This window comes from Mesoplodon densirostris, chromosome 6, assembly GCF_025265405.1.
Source record: "Mesoplodon densirostris isolate mMesDen1 chromosome 6, mMesDen1 primary haplotype, whole genome shotgun sequence".
NCBI lineage: Eukaryota > Metazoa > Chordata > Mammalia > Artiodactyla > Ziphiidae > Mesoplodon > Mesoplodon densirostris.
Window position 1 is genome coordinate 21,333,617 of NC_082666.1, and position 15,585 is coordinate 21,349,201.

Consider the following 15,585-nt stretch of genomic DNA (forward strand, 5'->3'; position numbering starts at 1 on the left):
TTCCACTCCCCCGGATGTACTTCCGGCTTTCCCTTCCCCCTTCCACACTCAGCCAATCAGCGTTACTCGGCAGAAGCGTGCTGATTACTCGGCAGAAGCGTGCTCCCAGTTGGTCGCTGGGAGACGCAGACTTTCCAGAGAGGGCTCAAGGCTCGAGCTTGTTCTTGTTCTAGCTGCTCAAGCCCAAGATCCCGAACACGGTGACCAAATGGAGGCTACTTTTCGCGTGCAGGTGTCCCAGAAAAGCTTCCAACAGAATTCTTTATCCCCACTGGAGACTCAGTTTACCCTTCTGAGCATATAATCGCCCCCGTCTTTCACCATAGCGACGAGCGATTGGAGCTGACTCATTGCCGTGGTTGCCATAGTGACATTCTCTGGTAGTCCTGCTGTGCCGTACCCAGCCCTCCCACTGGGGACCGACCCCATTCCCGTTACCATGGTGACTGGGCCTAACACTGCCCGGTGATTGGACTCAGGTTTCCCCCTCCCCTCTTTTCCCAAGGCATCATAGCTTTTTCTTCCTCTACCCCGTCAGGGTCTATCGGGCCCAGGTTCCCTCGCATACAGAGTCCAGCACACAGCCCCAACATTCAGCCTTCTCTGGAGCATGTCACCCTGCACACATCTCCGATGCTCTGTCACATCCATTAGGCGACTTGCACAGTCACCCTCATTTTACATATCAGAGCACTGAAGCTCAGAGGAGCTAAAATCATCAACAGAACCAGTGTAAGAATCCAGATCCGCATTGAGTTTAGCTTTTACAGCAGAACCTACCCCAACCCCACCCCATTATGTGAAAGGGGCAAGACCAGACCCTAAGAATCATGGGGGCCTCCCCTAAGACTTCCCTGCCTCAGGCCTTTTTCCTAGGGAAAGGGCAGAGTCCCAGCTCTAGTTAGGCTCTCCATCCCCATTCCCATGCTCTCCCGAACAGAAAAACTAAGGCTTAGTTCAAGTTTCAAACAAGAATTTATTCTTTCTTTCTTTTAAAAAAAAAAAAGTACCAGGTACAATTTTTTCCTGTTTTTTTTTTTTTTTTTTTTTTTTTTTTCAAGTTTTAGCAAATGCTTGTTCCCCTCAGCCCAGCCCCAGGTATCAGGGCTAAGGCTGGGTCAGAGTCTAGAGTGGGGAATGGGGTAGTTGATAACTACATGACTGAGTTTGAGGGGTGCCCCTCACCCCAACTGAGGTAGGTGGGTCAGAGTCTGGCCAGGTGAGAGGAAGCACCCCAGTCCTTGGCCCTGACTCTGTCCCCTGAACACCTTCCTCAGTCAGGACCCCAAAGCAAGGAGACAAAGGCAGAAGGAGAGGGACAACCAGAGTCTGAAGTCCTAGATGAGGGGTGGTTGACCCCTGTGTGTGTGTGTGTGTGTGCGTGCGTGTGTGTGCCTGCACGCATGCTCTGTCTCTCACACACATACACGTACACAGACACACACACACAAGTTGGCCTTCAGAGTGAGGTGAGAGGGTCGGGGAAGTGAAAGGAATAAGGAAGGACAGGGGAAGCTGAGTCTTTGGCTGGTGACTCAGTCCTTCCGGGATACTTCTCTGCTCTCAGCTGAGGGAGAGCAGTTCTCCTACAGCCCCCATATCAGCCTCTTCAACTCCTGAGGTTGGAGCAATATCTAAGAGTGGGAAAGGAGGAGGGGCAATGCCAATTATCAGGTTTGGGACGTTACCAAGGCAATCCAATTTGAATAAATTATAAATTAAAATAAATAAAATAATAAGTGGCCCCTGCCCAGGACAGGGAGGCAACGCTGGCATGACTTGCCTGGGAACTTCGGACAACCTCAGGATAGCTCCAGTTCCTCCCCACTACCGCAGCTGGCCTGGGCAATCCAAGGGAGGGGGCAGGCACATGGAGTACCCAGAGCAGGGCAGAGTGTGGTAAGATCAGAAGCTTTAAACACCCAAGTAATCAATTTGGGCATGAGCGTGGTGAGGGCTTTAATTCAAGCCTGAAGGTTCTGTTGCACCTCTCCACGTGTTTGCTCTGTCCAGGATGGAGCAGGATGGGCAGGTCCTTGGCCCACATGGGTTCAGGGCACTGACAATCAGGGCAAAGGTGAATAACGTGGATTGTGAGGGGCCTCAGTCACAGCCTGCAGTTCGTAGGGGAGCCCTGTGTCCAGTTCCAGGCTCCGGCGGGAAAAAAGCAGGCGGATGTCTCCATGCAGGCTTAAGCGGCCTGAGCGGGAGCTCCGGAACCTGGGGGAGGACAGGGTGATCAAAGTAAGACCCCAGACTGTAGACAAGCAAGGAGAGATGCTATTCATGGAGGACATGCCTGGGCTGTGGAAAGGATACCCCGGGCCCTGTCCTCACCTGAGGTGCAACAAGTAGCAGAGGAGGCGGCGGGTGCGGCTAGTATTTCCCTCCTCACCCACAGGCACCAAAAAGAGGCGATGACGCAGGAAGGTCATGTGGGCAGCAGGCATGTCCGAGAAGTCAAAGGTCACGAGGAACATCTTCACCACAGTCTGGTTGGGGTTAAATAAGGTCTGGGGACAGGAAGGGCCAGGTTGGTAGGGTCTAGGGGATGTCTTCCTGTCCCCACTCCCACTCCCCCTCAGGGAAAACTCACCACTTGGATGGTGCCCACCTTGGGCACACTGTAACCCTTCCTCCCCAGGGAGTTCAGGTCCACGACGCCCTGGGAAGGCCACGGAGCCATCAGTCAAGGTAGGGTCTGGGAGATCCCTGAACACTCATCCATCTCCACAATCTCTCATCCTGGGACCTGGCCCCTGCCCTACACTAGAGTTCTCCCCACCTGGCTCTGACTCTTGGGCGAGAACATCTAAAGAATACTTCCAGAGCAGTTCTCCTGGGTTCCCTAACTCTGCTGGTCTCCGCCCAGGGTGCCCTTCCCAATAAAGTCTTTTGCTTTGTCAGTTAAAAAAAAAAAAAGAATACCTGCTGCCCCCAACCCCTCATGCCCCTCATGAGCTAACTTTGGGTTGAGGTCAGGTCATACCAGGAAGGGAGCCGGGGCATTTTGCTCAGAAACATCAAAGAAGGTGACAGTGACAGGCAGCGTGACATGCTGAGGGCAGTAGGATCCACTAGCTCCAATCTCTGCTGTGAAGCCCTCAATGTGGCCAGATGGTGCAAAGCGTCCTTGCAGCAACGATTCCTGGGGATGGGGTGGGAAAACATACTGTGAGACAGATGCTAGCTGTTTTCCTTACCCGTCCAAGCCACACACACCACCATCCCTTCCCGCAAGATCCACCAATCAAGGAACCCAAGGGGAACTACCTCAAAGTTGCCCAACAGGGTACGGCTGACAGCGGGGGTAGGAACAGGGGAGGCACTGGGGGGACTCAGCAGGCCTGGCCCCTTCCGGAGTCTTCGAAGGGAGCTCCTGGTAGGGGAGGGGACACACAAGTGGGTTGGCTTGAGGTATTCTGCTACGCTTGCTACTGTCCTTGGGCCCCACCATTTGCTACTACCTAGGGCTCCTTCCCTGAGGTCCCCCACCCTGGGGTTGGAAAAAGAATTACAGACATCTGCCCCATTTTCAGGGAGGGGCAGAGGGAGAAGCTGGTCACTTACAGCTTCAGGCGACAGGCACCTTTCAGCCTCCGCCCCATGGGACTGCAGTCTGTTGGGTCCTATGGAGAGGAAAGATTAGGGACAGAGATTGGGTGGAGGCCAGGTATGTTTGGAGCAGGGGCTCATCACAAGCTCTTATAGGAACATCCTCCTAAGCCCATCGCCTTTCCCCACACAGATGTCCACTTAAGAGCAGACCACTTCCTCTCCTGACTTACCAGCACAGGCTCCTTGGGCCCAGGCAGCAGGTGGCTCCAGAAGGGTGTGGCTTTGGCATCAGAACTGTTGGCAGCAAGAGGGTGGCCCAGGGTTCCCCGGCGCCTCCGAGGGGCTGGCCCCTCATCCTCAGAGCTGGCATCCGGGGCTTCTCCAGCTGGAAGCAGCCTTCGCTTGGTGGGGCAGGGGCCTGGAGGTCCAGGGCCAGGGGGTGTGTGCTCGGGGCTGTGCCCATTGGCAGTGCCAGGGGACTCCCTAGGCCAGGGGCTGCCCCCATTGCCCACCCCAGCCACTAGGCTCTTACCCCCTATTTGTGCAAGACTGTGCAAATCAGTGTCAAGTGTGTGCAGCTGGCCCGGAGGGGCTGGCCCTGGGGACTCCCCCAGGGGCCCCTGTCCCCCAGGATGTGGGGAAGCCCAGTCTCTGGTGTGCAAAGTACTGCAGGAAGCATTTGATGGGGGCCAGGGGGAACTCTGGGCCCCTGAAGTCCAAGGTGAGGTGGAGCTACCTCCCTGTTCCACAACACAGAGGCCATGATGGCAGAAATGCTGGCTGGCCACGCCTAGTCCCAGCCCCAGTCCCTCTGGGCCCAACAGCCCCAGAGTAGGTGATTCTTCAGGGGGTAGTCCCTCTCTGGCCCCCAGCCCAGGGCCTCTCTTCAGCTCCCGGGGACCCTCAGTGGGTGGGGCTGGCCGTTTCAGGGCCCTATGAGGCTCGGAGGCACCAGCTGGAGGGGAAAAGATGGATACCTGGTAGACCCCGGGGGATGTTGCCCCCCCTGCTGGGCTGTAGCCCATGAGCAGGCCACCCTGGAGGGCCCCCTCCCTGACTGCAGGCTGTGAAGGGCCAGCCTCTGGCTCTGAGGATGGAGACGGCTCCGCCTGCACGTGGCGCATGAAGCCCCCCCTTGGGTCAGGGGGGACCCCCCCCAGAGCCTTTATGCTGGGCCTGGGCTGGGGGGCCTGGGGACATCTGTGCAAGAGAAGAGAAGAAAAGATGGTCAGGGCTATCAGTGAATCATCTCCCTCCCAGGTGAATTTCAGATCCTCCCCTGGACTGAAGAGGTGAGCTTGTGAGGTTCCTGGGGGCGAAGGTGTCCCAATCTAATACCTTTAGATGGACTAATGGAATATAATGGCCACTCGCAGAACTTCCGAGAAAGTGACACATTAGCTCAGGTTTCTAACTGTACCTGCTCCCCCTCCCTCTCCCTGGCTCTCACCCCGATGAAGAGGTCTTAAGCCTAGCTGTGTGTTCCCTCTTCCTGACTGATGCCTTGCTCTCCTAGCTTGCAGTCTGGTCCATGCCTGCTGCACTGGCGAGGTGACTGCCACCATTCCGTGCAGCTCCTAGGCTCAGCTGGACCCTGAGGAGAGAAAAACAGACATAAGCCAGGATCTCTGGAGCCAGCAGTAAGGTTGCTCTCCAACTGTCAGCTAATAGAGTATATGCCAGGACATCCTCCTCCAGTGTGAGGAGCCCTTCAGAAACAGAAGGGGCAGTCTTGGGATCCAGGGCCCAGAGGGCAGAACTGGGCTATACAAGGAGTCACAGAGAGGCAGGTCTTAGCTCATTGTAATAAGGATGTGACAAGTAAGTTGAGGCAGGATAACTACTTATCAGGGCCACCAGCTGGGGGACTGCTGCCCTGAATGAGAGGGGGGATGAGATACCCCAAGATCCAAGAGACCATGCCAACTGAGAGGTGGCCAAAGCAAGAATTCAACTCTCCTAGTCAAGGCCACTGAGTTGCACAACTCCTTCCCACATACCTATCTCTAAAGGGATAAGTGCCACCCCATAACCCTAAGGGCAGAGGTCTTACAGAAACTTACATCCCCATCAGCACTCCTTAGAAGAACAAACTTCAGGTCAGCTCAAAGTGGGCTCTTCAGCATTAAACTCCCAATTGGCCCCAACAGTCTGTCCCTTTAACAGGAAGCAACAAATCTAACCAAAAACAAGTCTAGAGGGGGCGGGGTGGGGGAGGAAGCACTGTTAGAAGGCACTTTCCAGGGCCTACCCCTCCTCCTACCTAGGCCCTGCAAACTAGTGATAAGACAGTGACAGAGAGCTGGAGTACCTCGCCACTCCTCCCCAACACATCCAACATCCAAAAACCAAAACCACTGCTTTTCTGTCAGGGTACAAGATGGTCTTCACTGACTAGTCCACCCTCAGGAGTCCATACTGGGTGAGGGGATGTCCAGTTGAAGGCCATCTTCCTTCATGGGAGAAAACATTGCCCCCAGGATCAAGCTTATCCTTTGGTCAGTAGCCTGTGCTGCCTGCTATCCACAAAACCCTTTCTCATTCAAGGAATGTTCCCTTATGCCTATCGGAGTCTTAACCTTCCTTGGCTAGGCCAAATGCCATCCTCTCCATAAAGCCTTCTCCGGCCACCCTGGACCATAAATGTCTGTCTCTTCTGAGACCTCACCTATAGCAGTACCACTATCTCCTGTAGCCCACTGACAGTTTTGCTTGCTCCTGTGGGTAAGACATCTTGTAGACTGACCATAGGGTTCTTGAGGATAGGTTTGTACTTCACTCCTCTGCCCAACTCCAAGCACAGGTGTAAGCACATAGCAGGGCTCAAAAAAGTAAAATGCAAGTCCCAGAGATCTGGGCAGCAGTCCTGACAGTTCAGAGAAAAACTCCCAGAATATGAGAGAAGCAGGGAGATTAATTGTATAGGGAGAATCAGCAACAACAAACATGGGGGTGGGGGGCTTCCCTGGTGGCGCAGTGGTTAAGAATCCACCCACCAGTGCGAGGGACACAGGTTCATGCCCTGGTCCAGGAAGATCCCACATGCTGCGGAGCAGCTAAGCCCGTGCGCCACAACTACTGAGCCTGTACTCTAGAGCCCGCGAGCCACAACTACTGAGCCCATGTGCCACAACTACCAAAGCCCGCGTGCCTAGAGCCTGTGCTCCGCAACAAGAGAAGCCACCGCAATGAGAAGCCCGCGCACCGCAACGAAGAGTAGCCCCAGCTCGACGCAACTAGAGAAAGCCCACGTGCAGCAATGAAGACCCAGCGCAGCCAAAAATAAATAAATTAAATAAATTAAAGATGGGGGTGGGACGCAGGGAGAAAGGGGAGCTTTGCATCCAGGGACTGAAAAACTCTCCTACACCAAGTTCCCATCACTGCACTACCCTACACTATCCTATTTCACCAAGTTCTCATTAGAACTGGAAGCCCTAAGAAAATTCTGGTTCCCTGTGGTGGGTGGGGCGTCTGGAAAGGGCAGAACGCCAATGGCAGCATTTCAGAGGGTACGACCTGTACTCATCTCTTCCCTCCTTTCCTCTACCCATGCTATACAGATTCAGGAAGGGCCTTTTCCTTAGCACTCCCACCCCTAAGTCATCCCATCATCCCAGTTGACCTCTTGAGCCCTTGCCCTGGGGAAGCCAGGTGATGACATGATGCCCTACTTGACCCCAGCATGGCTGGCATCTGCTCATTACCCCAGAGCCTTCTCAGTTCCTGCCTTGTCAATGAAAATCTCTTAAGACTCACTTTACTGCCACCCAGCCAGTCTGGCTCTAGACCATAGCTTCAAGCTGACTCATGGGGCAGGACTTGGCAGGGGAGGGGCAGGGTAGGCCAAATCTCACTCTGTGCAGGGGGTGGGCAGCAGCTGGCGTCAAACAGCTGTGCCAGGCTGTGGCTGGCAAGGACTACAGCTCCCAACATGCCAAGGGAGCAAGGCCAGCAAAAACAACAAGTCCCAGAATACCACGGGGTCTGTACCCTCAGACACCTGCTAGGCCGGGGAGGTGGGGTAGGTGGGTGTTGAGCTGCCAGGCTCACTCTCCCCTTCAGTATTAAAGATATCCATTTCTACCCTGATCAAGGAAGGTGGCAGGAAGGAGAATTCCTCTCCATGTGCTTTTCACCTTCACGCCATTCAGAAGGAACTGCTGCCAGCTGCTCTACATTTTGTCCCTACACACGTCTACACTAGCTACGGGGGCTGTTCCCATGGACCACTACTGTGGGTAGGAGCGTTAACTTCTGCCCTCTCACCAACCCCTTGCCTCTCTCTGGCCTAGAGCCCTCCACCCTCCGTGGAGAGGAAGCAAATCTTAGCACCTCCTCCAAAATGAGCCCAGTAGACTCACCCCAGCACCCCGGCTCCAGGACTCCTTGTTCTGACCGATCCCTTCACCCCCTGCTTAGCCTCCCAGGTCCTTTCTCTCCCCTCTCCTCCCCACAGCCTGGGACAGGCCCCATTCCCTACTGGAGCTTCGGAGATTTGCTATTTCCCCCTAGCACAAACTCACCCCGTTCCCAGACTGGCTCCGCCGCGGCGCCGCTGCTCCAGGCCCTTCCGTCCCGTCCCGGTCCCTCCCCTCGAATGCCCAATCCTCCCCACCACGGGCCCCCAACCCAGACAAAGGGTGGCTCAGCCTGAGCCCTGCTCTGCTAGGCTCTGCTCTGTTCAGCTTCGTGTGCAACACTAGCGGGCCCTGGCGCCCGCAGCCCCCAAGCCGCTGCCTCGCCCCTCCCCGCGACTGTCCCTCCCCGTGGGCGCCCGGGCTCCGCACTGCCGACTCCGCTGCCCCTCTGACTCACAGGCCATTTCCTACCAGCTGATGGGGCAGCCCGCCCCGCCCAGCGCCCCCACTCCCCAACCGCTGCAGCCGCGGCAGCCACGCCCCCTCAAACTCCGCCCCCCATGGGCAGCGACCATGCTCATTGGCCTAAAGGAGGCCAGCCTCCCCACGACCTCAAGCGTGAGGCACGCCCCCTCCAAGAGACGCAAGCCCGTTGGTCCACACGTGGGGGGGCCGGCCTACATAGGGTCGCTCCGCCCATCTCCTTAACCCCTCAGCTGCAGGAGTCCAAAGCAGCTCTCAGCCCTGCCTTTTAACCCTTGGAAAGACGTAGGCCTCCCACTTTTCACCCCTCTCTTCCTCTTCAGAGGCAGGTCAGTAGGACGACCTAGGGCGTTCACAGACAAAGTTCGACAATCCCCAAAGTCAGCTGGCTCTTCCAACACCAGATCCCAAATATCCCCACTCCCGTTCATCTCTCCGTGCCTTGCAAACCAGAGGTCCAGGTACCAGAGGGCTGTTGAATCCCAGGAAGCTTCCTTCGTGCCACGGCAGATGAAAAGTTCTTGAAGTGGGATCTCATCTTTTTCCACTGAGAAATAGTATTGTTCCTTTCTTACTCTATATTGATGTTCTTTTGCCTTCATTAGAGGGGCCCCAAGGGCTCCTGAGATAGGGATACCTTTTAATTCAGGAACCTAGACATCATTCTTTGTGCCTCTAAACTTCCATTCTGAGATCAGGCTGCTTCAGCCCTTCTGCACTCTTTCTATTCATCAGCCCCTGTTCAAGGAGGGAGAGCACCCAGGGGAAGAAGTGGGATAGGAAGGCTTCTGCCCAGAGTAGGGGGAAATATGCCCAACTCTTCTGACAGAGCTCACCCCCATGACTCACAGCTCCCTCGAAACTCCCCACCCTCCCCCTGAGTCACTGGGCCCCAAGCCCTGCCCAGACCCAACCAAATTAAGCGGCAGCAGAACCAGCATTCCTAATTCTTATTCTCTTATCCTTTAAATGACCAGGATGGAAACCTTTGCAAGGATTAGACATTAAAAGACACTTTTTAGAGGGGCTGATCTACGGGCAAGCTAAGAAAATAAACAGTCCTGCCTACCTTTCCCTCTGCACTTGTGAAGTCAGACAGTTTGGAGCTTAAGAGGTGTCTAAGACTCAGGTCTTCCACAAAACAAGAGGCAAACACCAGAGCCAAAAGAGGAAAGACTCAAACTGAGACCCTAGAGAATTAGCATCAGCCAGGGCAGGCTCCCTGGCTGTGCCTCCAGAAGAGCAGGAGTGCATTCTTTTATAGTTCAGAAGCCACAGAAGCCCCAAGGTCCTTGTTTCTACCTTGCTTGTAGTGGTGGGCCCTAAGGGCCCTGAGGTTGTCACTGGACAGTAAAATGAGGCTCTCCTCCCCTACTTCCTCCCTGTGCCCTAGACTTAGGAAGGACAACCAAGTAATAGTTCCTCTAGCCTCCTTTCTCCTTACCTCAGACCAGGGGGAAAACACTGAAAAAGAACCCAGTTGCCGTGGACTGACTTCCTTGCTGGTTCCCTAATGCTAAGGAACGGGATTTAGGAAATTTTCAACACCCTGAACAAAATTGCAGAGTATCAATGTAAAAGCCCACTTGCCTTAGTAAAAGCTTACTGGGAAGACAGGTAGACAGAGAACACTGTAGGAAAGGAGTAATTCCTTGGTGACCCCACCTTGTTCTATCTAACTGCCACTACCATAGGCCCAGGCCTTAGTTATTTGCAAAAGTCAGGGGGCAGTAGTTCAGGGGGAAGGATCAAAGATGTTCTAGGCCTCAGTGTGTACCGGGAAAGCAAGCAGCATGGTACAATCAAGAGGCTTTACCTAGCTGCCTTAAATTCTTACCCTGCTTTATTTTTTTCATAACAGTTATCACCAGCTGACACTTCTCCCTCTTTACCCTTCCCCCACGCTCTCCCCCCTTTCTCTCCCTTCCCAGCCACACACACATTTATTTCTCCCCCTATTAGAATGGAAGCTCCATGAGAACAGCAACTTTGTCCGTTGTGTTCATGCTGGTATTCCCAGAATCAGCATCAGTGCCTGGCACATAATAGGTGCTCAATAAACACTGGCTGAAAGAAACAATGAGCCCTGGGCTGAGTAAAGAGCAATCAGGAGACCTGGATCCTAACACCTGCTCTTTCATTGTGAGACCTGGAGAAAATCTCAGTCTCTTTCTTAATTTCCAAATCTGTAAAATGAGCGTTTGTATAGACATTGAGAGCCTCTACAATTCTGACCTTATACTGCTATAATTCTAATGGCTGCTGTTCACTCATATCCATTTTCAGAGGATGGGTCCAAGCATCTGAATGCTCTGCTGCTTGTACCGAAGCAGCAAGTCTATATACTCCAGCCTCTGCACAGCAAACTGATGCCCTTTCTCTTCACGCTCCACCCACTCACACAAATGCCTCAGTCTTGAGGAAGCTGGAGTGAGTCTGCCCTAAGCCCGCCTCTCCGAGAGACAGTCTGGGAAGCTGTGTTGCCATAGCAATCAGCTCCTCCTCAAAGGTTTCAGCCTGCCCTCCTTTACCCCACCCTACCCCAGGGCTTTGTCTGGCTTCAGCACCCGGCTCCCTCCCCAGCCAGTCTCTCAGCCAGAGGAGACTGGCTTGGGGCCCCTTTCAGCAACATTGTCACACTCATTCAGCCACTGTGTGGAAAACAGGGCTTTCTCACCCTCTCCCAGGCTGCCCAGGGGCAAAAAGAACTCTGGCACTACATCAAGTCCCCTCAGGGAACCAGAGGAGTCGCCACAAGGACTAGGCCCTAGTCTCAGTTCTGATAGCTTCCAAGCCAGGAGAGTGGGGAGCCATTCCCTCTCCCTCCCCCAGCAGAGACTCATATCCCTCATATCCCTTCCCAAGTTTAGCCGACAATAGTGGCCCACCTCTCAAAACATGCCTCATAGACCTTCAGTACTTCTCACCTTTCCCCTTCCCACAGAAGCCCAGAATTTTCGAGGGGCCTAGCGTTCCCTACCCGGGAGAAGGAAAAGTGTGGGGAAAGCAGTTTGTGTCAAGTGGTAAAAAGGTGTCTACCATTCACTTGGGGGGCTGTTGGGAGAGACCTCTGCAGTAGTGAGGGCGAGGTCTGGGCCTTGCTGGTTACTTAGGTCTCTGGCCACGGAGTACGAAGTCTGGGGCAGGGCACAGCTCCTAGACAGGCAAGGACCAGGCCAGGCCCCAGGGTGAGGAAGGAAGTGGGAAATGAGCACACCCAGAGCATAAGGGCAGGGCAAAGTGGGGGAGGAGGGGGAAGACAGGGACCAAGGCAAGCTTCTAGGAGGAACAGGAACTAGAGTGGGGGGTTAACAGGAACCGAAGCAGGGGAAGGGTCCCCAGGGACAGCAGCTAAGGGGAAAAAACCTGTCTCAGCCAGACAGATCCAAAGCCGACTGAGAGAGTCACACAAGCCCTAGTGGCAAGTGGGGCCTGGATCCTCTCTAAGAGTGCTCAGGCCTGAAGGTGGAGTTAGGAGCTGACGAGCCGGGAACACTACAGACTGGCTTCTTCACCCCCCTAATTCCATCACCCTCATTCCTGAAACACAGTACACAAACATCTTCCCGGAGTCTCTACAATGCCCCCAGACTTCTCAAAGCACTAGGGGTTCTTCCCTCCCCGGATGGGACCTGCAATCCCTTCCCCTCACACAGTGCCCATAGCCCCATCCCTTCTTCCTCCACACAGTCCCTCCCAAACTCCGGACCACCAGCCCGTCTCCATCACACGACACCCCCCCTTTCCCTTAAAGCGCTTCAGATCCCCTCCCCCTCAAGTGTCGTCTGAACCCTCCACTTCAGATAGCGACCTGACCCCCTCACATTGTACTTGCCACCTCACAAAGCACTCCCGTCCCTCCCCCGCAAGGGATACTGGAGAATGCACCTCCTAGCCCCTACACTGAGCCCCCAACTCCTCCCCCAACTGTTTCACTCCACCCTCACCCAGCATTTCTCTAGATCCTCTCCTTCCCTAACGTGATCCCCACCTCCTCATGTCTGCCCAAGCGCACCCCCGTCCTTGTCCCTTCTTCCACATGCACTCCGCCACACACCTGTAGTTCCGTGAGTCCCGTTGCACCTGAGGAGGTAATGGATTAGGGCAGTTACACAGCAGCCCAAGCTGCAGCCTCGGCCTGCAAACCTCGCCCCTTTGGTCCGAGCCCCGCCCCCGCAACGACGGGACCCACCCTCCCCCTTGTCCCACCTCCCACCTTCCCCTGGCTCCTCCCCTCTCCCAGTTTCTTTAATCCTGGGGCTCCTGCCCTGTAATCCAGGTCCCGCCCCTCTCTGGCTCCGCCCCTTCTCCTCTCGGCGTCTCCCCATTGAACTTCTGCTTGTCCCTCGTCCCACCCCTGATCCCCGCCCCCTTTTGGTCTCTCCGCCTTTTACTAGGACCCGCCCCCTCGGATTCCAGGCTGGCAGAACCCGTGCCAGGCTCCCTTGCCCTGCTAGCCCTCTACCATCTCGGAGCCTCTCCTCACCTCCGCCCCTTCTCCCGCTTGCCTCACCCGGAGCTCGCTCTCCAGCCCGGAACCGCTGGCTCTGATTGGCTGCGGCGGCCCCAATGGATGGCTGATGAGACAAGTGATGGTTGCAGGTCGCCTGAGGCCCCAACCCGGCCACGTGCGGCTTCTGTGATGACAGGTCTAGAGGGGCGGGACCTCGGCCCGCAGTGGGCGGCCTAGTCTGACCGGATCCGGCCAGAGGTGGGGAGCCAGAACTGGCGCCAAAGCGTCAGCCTGCGGGCGCCGAGCCTGACTGGGGCCCTCCTAGGCTTTCGAGCTGGTGTGAGCTGCCTGCGAAACTTGAACCTCTTAGTGAAGCCGTCTGCGTTAGCGCGCGTATTTGCCCTAATGGGGGAAGTCTGTGGGCTTTGCAAAGTAGTGCCATGAGTCTCAGGCGTCTGTGAAAATGCGGGAATCTGATTGGCGGTGTCTCAAGACTGTGAAGATGAGCAGTTTCCGCAGCCTACGCTTTGCGGGAGATCCTGAATTTTGAGAGACTGGCAGTACGAGTCAGATCTGTACTTGGGGAGGTAGGTCAGCAAGAAGTCTGTAAATTTATGAGCCTAAGTGTTAATACGAAGTTATGGGAGCCTGCAATCGCCGGAGAAAAGAAGAGCCTTTGCTTTGTACAAGTGTCGATTGAACTCTGTGACAGTTACATATATTCTGTAATTTAATTAGCGCTTGAATCTTCTCCAACTACCCCCAGCCCCACGGGTTCCCGAGATACCGCAGGGGAAGTCGATGCTTTACGAGCTACCGGTAGGTGACAGCACAGGACCCTTGCAGAACTGAGTGGCTCTGAGCCCAGGGCCTGGCGGGCTTCTCTCTGGAGCCAGCGGTATTGATGGCTGTGTGATGGACTGGACGTGTTAAAGTTCTCTCAAAGTCTCAGATTCTTTAGATCTCTGTGACTTTCTTTCTGTGAGTAGTTAACTTAAGCGGCTTTACTGAACACCAGTGGTGTGCTAGGCAAAATGAAAAAAGAGAAAAAGAAAAAACATTTTTTTCTTCCCTTATGGAACTTGTTCCGATTGTCATACAAATACCTCTATAATCCAAGAAAGTAAAGTTGGAAGGGTTTTGTGTAGTGGAAAAAGCTCAAAATTTGAAGGCATTTGGTTTGGTCTCTGAACTTCAGGTATGAATTTGGGTAAATTACTTGACTTTTTAAAAATAAACTTTTAATTTTAGATTTACAAAAAATTTGTGAAGATAGTACAGAAAGTTTCCATATACCCCACACCCAATTTGCCCTCTTATTAACATCTTACATTAGTATGGTTTGTGTGCTACAATTAATCAATAATATTGATACATTATTATTAACTAAAGTCCATACTTTATTCAGATTTCCTTAGTTTTTACCTCAGGTCCTTTTTCTATTCCAGGATCCCATCCAGGATAGCACATTACAGTTACTTGTCATGTCTCCTTAAACTCCTCTTGGCTGTGACTGTTTCTCAGACTTCCTTGTTTTTGATGACCTTGACAGTTTTTTGTTATTTTTAAATTTTTAAATTTTTTTGCGGTACGCGGGCCTCTCACTGTTGTGGCCTCTCCCGTTGCAGAGCACAGGCTCCAGACATGCAGGCTCAGTGGCCATGGCTCACGGGCCCAGCCGCTCCGCGGCATGTGGGATCTTCCCGGACCGGGGCACGAACCCGTGTCCCCTGCATCGGCAGGCGGACTCTCAACCACTGCGCCACCAGGGAAGCCCCACACTGATCTTTTAAAACAAAACATTCTAGGAGATTTTACTTTGCCAAGTAGAGTTTCTGGGTCAAGAAGTAGAATATATATATTTTAAGGCATTCCAATGGTTTTAAATTTTCACATGCTGAGTTTGAGGTACCAGAGTGATATTCAGGTAGAGAAATCTAGCAGGTTATTAGACATTTAGGTCTGAAGCTGAGGAGAGCAGTCTGAACTAAAAGTACAGATTTGGAACCTACTGACATACATAGATAGCAGATATATGTGGGCAAGGTATAGAGTTTGTGGAGGAAGAAAAACAAAGGCTGTACATAGAGACTTGGGGCTCTATTTCACATCTATATTGTATAGTCTGAGCAACAGATTAATGAGGAAGGGGGCCCTAGATCTTGTGAATACGTGTGTTGGGGTGGGAGCGGGTCTTGGTTTGTGCCAGAGAGCTCCTCATGGTGGCTTGACCACTGGGCAGGGCTTTGTCAGTCCTGAGTTCCTTTTCCCTACCACCTGCCCCTCCCAATCTACACCCTGCCACTTACTGCCCCCCTCCCCATCATTACTAAATCTTTGTGTGTTTTGGCTCTCAGAATTGGTACCTGTTCTCTTTTTGCCAGCTGGGGATGACTGTCCCCAGACACCTGAGTTTGCCCATCTGTCTAGGTTCATAAAGACGGGAATTGAATTTGGACTTTCTTTTAGGATTTCTCCTACCATACCCTCTGTCCTTGGAAGCATTCTGCGCTGTGGATTAGCCCTCAACCCCTGACAGTCATTCCCTCTCCTTTTGTCCACATTGCTAGGCCCTAGTTTTATCAAATTCCTGGGAGCCTTTGGCTCAAAAGACAGATGTTTTAGGGAATTCCCTGGCAGTCCAGCGGTTAGGACTCTGCACTTCCACTGCAGGGGGCCTGGATTCGATCCCTGGTCGGGGAACTAAGATCTCACAAGCTGCACATGCAG

At 53.7% G+C, this 15,585-nt stretch overlaps 1 protein-coding gene across 6 annotated transcripts; it reads right to left on the reverse strand.

The window, feature by feature from the left end:
- Nucleotides 1–1,021: 1,021 nt before the first annotated feature.
- On the reverse strand, nucleotides 1,022–12,549 carry ATOSB (atos homolog B). 6 transcript variants are annotated; one of them, XM_060102047.1, is made up of 10 exons: nucleotides 12,460–12,549; nucleotides 5,622–5,715; nucleotides 5,009–5,152; nucleotides 3,789–4,758; nucleotides 3,571–3,629; nucleotides 3,274–3,379; nucleotides 2,990–3,148; nucleotides 2,597–2,665; nucleotides 2,338–2,513; nucleotides 1,022–2,220 (listed from the first exon to the last, which is right to left on the reverse strand). In XM_060102047.1, the coding sequence occupies exons 4-10, from the start codon at nucleotides 4,680–4,682 to the stop codon at nucleotides 2,067–2,069; spliced, it is 1,617 nt and encodes a 538-aa protein (XP_059958030.1). In that variant the 5' UTR covers nucleotides 4,683–4,758; nucleotides 5,009–5,152; nucleotides 5,622–5,715; nucleotides 12,460–12,549; the 3' UTR covers nucleotides 1,022–2,066. The 6 variants fall into 6 exon arrangements, with proteins under 6 accessions (XP_059958030.1, XP_059958028.1, XP_059958029.1 ...); XM_060102045.1 differs by having other exon boundaries at nucleotides 5,622–5,752; XM_060102046.1 differs by lacking the exon at nucleotides 12,460–12,549 and adding an exon at nucleotides 8,085–8,299.
- Nucleotides 12,550–15,585: the final 3,036 nt, after the last annotated feature.